Source organism: Oncorhynchus mykiss, chromosome 5, assembly GCF_057628025.1.
Source record: "Oncorhynchus mykiss isolate SJ-2025 chromosome 5, ASM5762802v1, whole genome shotgun sequence".
Lineage (NCBI taxonomy): Eukaryota > Metazoa > Chordata > Actinopteri > Salmoniformes > Salmonidae > Oncorhynchus > Oncorhynchus mykiss.
Window position 1 is genome coordinate 49,208,346 of NC_143026.1, and position 6,165 is coordinate 49,214,510.

Sequence of the window (6,165 nt, forward strand, 5' to 3'; positions counted from 1 at the left end):
GGCAGTGTCAGAGGAAGGCCCTAAAAATTGTCAAAGACTCCAGCCATCCTAGTCATAGACTGTTCTCTCTGCTACCGCTCTGCAAGTGGTACCGAAGCGCCAAGTCTAGGTCCAAGAGGCTTCTAAACAACTTCTACCCCCAAGCCATAAGACTCCTGAACATCTAAACAAATGGCTATCCCAGACTATTTGCATTGCCCCCCCCCCCCCCCTTTTACGCAGCTGCTACTCTCTTATCTATGCATAGTCACTTTAATAACTCTACCTACTTGTACATATTACCTCGACTAACCGGTGCCCCCACACATTGAATCTGTACCGGCACCCCTGCTGCTCTTCAATTATTTGTTCATTTTATTTGTTACTTTTCTTTAGATATTTTTCTTAACCGCTTTCTTGGTTAAGGGCTTTGAACTGTAAGGCATACACCGGTTGTATTTGGCGCATGTGACAAATACAATTTAATTTGATTTGACATGTAACTTTTTATCCACAATATAGCAGTGGGTGTAAAGCCATAACGCATCCATTTTTACAGTGGCACTATGATCGATAATGTCAAAGGCCGCACTAAAGTCTAACAAAACATTTCTCTCAGCCAATCATCAGTCATTTGTGTAAGTGCCGTGCTTGTTGAATGTCCTTCCCTATAAGCATACTGAAAGTCTTGCCAGTTTACTGTTAAATAGCATTGTATCTGGTCAAACACATTTTTTTCCAATAGTTAGTTATAGGCTCGACAGGGATTTACCATTCTTGGGTAGCAGATTGACTTTTGCTTCCCTCCAGGCTTGAGAGCACACACTTTTTTTGTGGGCTTAGATTGAAGATATGGCAAATAGGAGTGGCAATATCGTCAACTACTAACCTCAGTTATCTACACTCACTTTTCAGAATTCAAAATTACAATGCTTGTCTTTCATAATTTGGTCAGTTATACTTGGATGTGTAGTGTCGGCGTTTGTTGCTGGCATGTCATGCCTAAGTTTGCTAATCTTGCCGATGGGAAAAAAAATCATTAAAGAAGTAGGCAATATCACTGGGTTTGTGATGAATGAGCCATCTGATTCAATGAATGATGGAGCTGAGTTTGACTTTTTGTCCCAAATTTAATTTAAGGTGCTCGAAAATGTGTTACTATCATTCTTTATACAATTTCTTTGTTTCATAGTATAGTTTATTCTCTTTGTTCAGTTTAGTCACATTATTTCTCAATTTGCAGTACATTTGCCAATTGGTTGTGCAGCCAGACTTATTTGCCATTCATTTTGCCTCATCCCTCTCAACCATACTATTTTTCAATTCCTCTTCAATCTGCGGGGATTTACGTTTTTACAGTAATTTACTTAATGTGTTGATGCTTATTAGTGACTGGAATAGTCAACTTCATAAATGTGTCAAGTGCAGCGTCTGGTTGCTCCTCATTACACACCACAGACCAGCAAATATTCCTTACATCATCACAAAACTTATTGTATGACCTCATATACACTATATTAGGCCCAGCCTTTGGTACTTTGGTTTTCCTAGATATGGCTACTATATTGTGATCACTACATCCAATGGATTTGTAAAGCAAATTTCTGCAGCATTAGTAAAGATGTGACCAATACATGATTTCAATCCTGTGCTGTTTGTATATACCCTGGTAGGTTGACTGATAACCTGAACCAGGTTGCAGGCACTGGTTAGTTTGAAGCTTTCTCTTGATTGGGCAGCTTGATGAAAGCCAGTCAATATTAAGGTCACCCAGAAAATATACCTCTCTGTTGATATCACATACATTATCAAGAATTTCATACATATTTTTCCAGATACTGACTGTTAGCACTTGGTCTATAGCAGCTTCCCACAATAATAGGCTTCCTGTGAGGCAGGTGAACCTGTAGCCATACTATTTCAAAAGTATTTAACATGAGATCTGCTCTAAGCTTCACAGAATGCGGCTCTGAATATAGACTTCATCATGCCCCCATTGGCATTTGTCTTTTCTTTATGTATTTCTACCAGTGTATTATCTAAGTGTGTTTCAGAGAGTCAGAATATAAATGTAATATGTTACTAACAAGTTATTGATTTCATGAACCTTGTTTCTTAGGCTACATATGTTAAAGTGGGGTATTTTTAGCACTTTTCTGGGGTGCTTGATTTTTGTTAATCGCTTTACTGGGAAACTTAGACTTGACTATGTTATTCATGTTTGAGCTCATAGTACAGAGTGAGAAAAACAGTGGACTTCCTACTAGGGCACACTGCCTCAGTGCTAACAGTATAACTCTGGTTCATAGGCACATGATTGCTGTATACAATAGTTAGTTATAGGCTCGACAGAGGCATTCAGGGGAGTTAGAGGGACATAAATGAGATTACTTACATTGTGAATGCCAACACCCCTGGGATAATGTAAATCTGCTGCAGCATTACGACAAGTCGGCTACACAATGGCAGGGATTATCTGAGTTGGGCTTGGGTCATTGATAAATCATTGTCTCAATGCAGCCTTGAAATTCGTGGACAGAGTTCAGGAGCCAACATGACGCTGTCAGCACCCAGCAGCTGTCGTAGAACAGTTGGAAGCTGCCTTGTAACGTCCTGTACTCGTGCTCCAAGTGTGTGTCTAGAAATGTGTCTAGAAACCTTAGCTTGTCCGTTATTCCAGTGAAAGTGGCCAAACTAACAAATTCCTTCCCTTGGCCAATCCAGTGTTGTGACTGGCTATTATTTGGCCTGTAACCCATTGTGTGATTGGTTGAGCCTTCTTGTTTGTGTGCCTTCAAACAGATGCACTGCAGAGCCGTCTGTTTAGCTCAGACTAAGGTTTAGCTTGGTAGCCTGCTTGAGCAGTAACCTCCAAATAAATTCAAATAGGCATACTATACCTTGAGTTGAGTGGAATCTACACGCTAGAGTAAGTTAGCTAATTACTTCTTAGCCAGCAACATTCATCTGTAAAACGAAAACCAGACAGTCAGCTCTAGCAAACACCATAAAATGAGTCCACTAATTGAAGGCAGGATCCAATATTTAGTGTATTAAGCCCAAGGACACAGCACAAATGGGGATTTTGAATTATATGTCCAAAATAATAGAAACTGACATGAATATGATAAACCAGCTAAACATGTCAGAATCTGCTTTATTTTCCCAGTACATTTGCATGTACAGGAATTTGACTCTGAAATGGTACTGTGACAACAAACAGACAAAATATATAGATGCAGAATTTCCACCCAGCATGCTTCTTTGCCCTGGAGTCGTGCAGGACCTTGGAGTGCAGGTGTTAGCCAATGTCCATCTCAGCAGACCGGACAATCCATTGCAGTGATTCAGGAGGTGAGGATGGACTGATGGTTGTTTAGAACTGAATCAGCACACACAGCATTCATGCAGCAATTCAGTTCTGCTCACTCAGTCACACTTGCAAACTCTCAAGTTTAATTTGCATTCACCACGCTGGCCTGTGGGACCTGTCCTCTTCTCACTCTACCACTTTTCTTCTTTCTCGACTCGTATTTGCTCACGCAATGTTTAATCTTGGTCGCATGGTCTATCTCACGCCCAATCGACGTTTGAATCGGCTGCGACTCTTTACATAGCCACATCTGGACAAGCACTGGCTCAGCTTGCATTGGCCAAAGCAAGTCTTAACTAGAGTGACAACAGCTTCTCTCTTGTCCTCCAGGCCTTTACGATGTGTGGTCCTTGTAGCATTAAGAGACATCTGTCCAGGGGAGGAACTATTTTCGAACTACTTCACTATCGTGCATTAGGTCTCATTTTAAAACCGGTACTACTCGAACTTGTTCAAGAAGAAACACTTGGCTAAAGTGTGCCTTAGTGCACACAACCCAGGTCTAAGATGTTTGAACACGTAAGATTATGAGAAGTACTTATTCAACTAGTCAAGTGAAAGCCCCTCTGAAGAACTGTGGCCAGATGATTCTGTGTAGCCTATGAGGGAAGGACAATGAAAGAGACTGAAGCAAGAATGGAGAACATGAAACTGAGAAGACCATATTCATAAGAACATTTTCCTTTATTTCTGCATCTGTACACATGATACGTCTGGAACAAAATATAAAATATTCAACGAAAGAGTATATAGTTTTATGAACAATAAACTTTACTTTTGAATTATGAGATTAAATCCTGTCTAGTCTACTTTACACTATAGTCTTAACCCCAATTGAACGGTCAACCTTCACAACTTTACTGTGGTAAGTCAAATACACTATATTTACAAAAAGTATGTGGACAAATGAGTGGATTCAACTTTTTCAGCCACACCCGTTGCTGAAAGGTGTATAAAATTGAGCACACAGCCATGCATTCTCCATAGACAAACATTGGCAGTAGAATGGCCTTACTGAAGAGCTCAGTGACTTTCAACGTGGAACCGTCATAGGATGCTACCTTTCCAACAAGGCAGTGCGTAAAATTTCTGCTCTGCTAGAGCTGCCACGGTCAACTATAAGTGCTGTTATTATGAAGTGGAAACGTCTAGGAGCAATAACTGCTCAGCAGCGAAGTAGTAGGTCACGCAAGCTCACAGAACTGCACTGCTGAAGCGCGTAAAAAATTCTGTCCTCGGTTGCAACACTCCCTACCGAGTTCTGGAAGCAACTTCAGCACAATAACTGTTAGTTGGGAGCTTCATGAAAGGGGTTTTCATGGCCGAGCAGCCGCTGACAAGCCTAAGATCACCATGCGCATTGCCAAGCGTCGGCTGGAGTGGTGTAAAGCTTGCCGCCATTGGACTCTCGGGAGCAGTGGAAACGCCACCTGACACAATGCATAGTGCCAACTGTAAAGTTTGGTAGCAAGTCCCCACAGCAATGTTCTAACATCTAGTGGAAAGCCTTCCCAGAAGAGTGGAGGCTATTATAGCAGCAAAGGGACCAACTCCATATTAATAACCATGATTTTGGTTATTAACACCATGGTTATTAACACCATGAGATGTTCGACAAGCAGGTGTCCACATACTTTTGGTCATGTAGTGTATTACAAAGGACTCACATTTTTCTGTACAGACGGAGGGAGAGGTCAAATATACACATTGAAGAAAAATGGTTACCACTAAATACTCTTTAACCTTTTACTTTAAATACAACCCTACATTTTGTTTTTCTAAAGCTCTGCAAAAAAAAGTGTTTGCTCCTCCAGAGTAGGGAGAAAATAACTGCACAACCTGTTACCCAATTGAGCATGTTTTTGTATGTCAAAATCAATGGTATAAATGCACTGAGTATACAAAACATTAAGGACACCTGCTCTTTCCATGACAGACTGACCCGGTGAAAGCTATGATCCTTTGTAAGCATTTCACTGTAAGGTGTATTCAGCGCATGTGACAAATAAAATGCTATTTTATTTTATTGATTGACAAATATTAATTTTCAAAGTCTGCTGCCTCAGTTTGTATGATGTCAATTTGCATATACTCCAGAATGTTATGAAGAGTGATCAGATGAATTGCAATTAATTGCAAAGTCCCTCTTTGCCATGCAAATGAACTGAATCCCAAAGCCCTGCCACAAAAGGACCAGCTGACGTCAGTGATTCTCTCGTTAACACAGGTGTGAGTGTTGACGAGGACAAGGCTGGAGATCACTCTGTCATGCTGATTGAGTTTGAATAACAGACTGGAAGCTTCAAAAGGAGGGTGGTGCTTGGAATCATTGTTCTTCCTCTGTCATCCATGGTTGCCTGCAAGGAAACACGTGCCTTCATCATTGCTTTGCACAGGCTTCACAGGCAAGGATATTGCTGCCAGTAAGATTGCACCTAAATCAACCATTTATCGGATCATCAAGAACTTCAAGGAGAGCGGTTCAATTGTTGTGAAGAAGGCTTCAGGGCACCCAAGAAAGTCCAGCAAGCACCAGGACCGTCTCCTAAAATTGTTTCAGCTGCGGGATCAGGGCACCACCAGTACAGAGCTTGCTCAGGAATGGCAGCAGGCAGGTGTGAGTGCATCTGGACGCACAGTGAGACGAAGACTTTTGGAGGATGGCCTGGTGTCAAGAAGGGCAGCAAAGAAGCCACTTCTCTCCAGGAAAAACATCAGGGACAGACTGATATTCTGCAAGAGGTACAGGGATTGGACTTCTGAGGACTGGGGTAAAGTCATTTTCTCTGAATCCCCTTTCCGATTGTTTGGGG

The 6,165-nt window shown here is 41.4% G+C and overlaps 1 protein-coding gene across 3 annotated transcripts in view; it reads left to right on the forward strand.

Moving 5' to 3' along the window:
- setd9 (SET domain containing 9) overlaps positions 1–4,147 on the forward strand; it is a 31,390-nt gene extending 27,243 nt beyond the window's left edge. For all 3 annotated transcript variants that reach the window (XM_021603226.3, XM_036977748.2, XM_021603224.3), the window contains one exon: positions 3,683–4,147. In XM_021603226.3, coding sequence (XP_021458901.2) covers positions 3,683–3,770 — 88 coding nt within the window. In that variant the 3' untranslated portion in view covers positions 3,771–4,147. The remainder of the gene's footprint in view (positions 1–3,682) is intronic.
- The last annotated feature ends 2,018 nt before the right edge of the window (positions 4,148–6,165 follow it).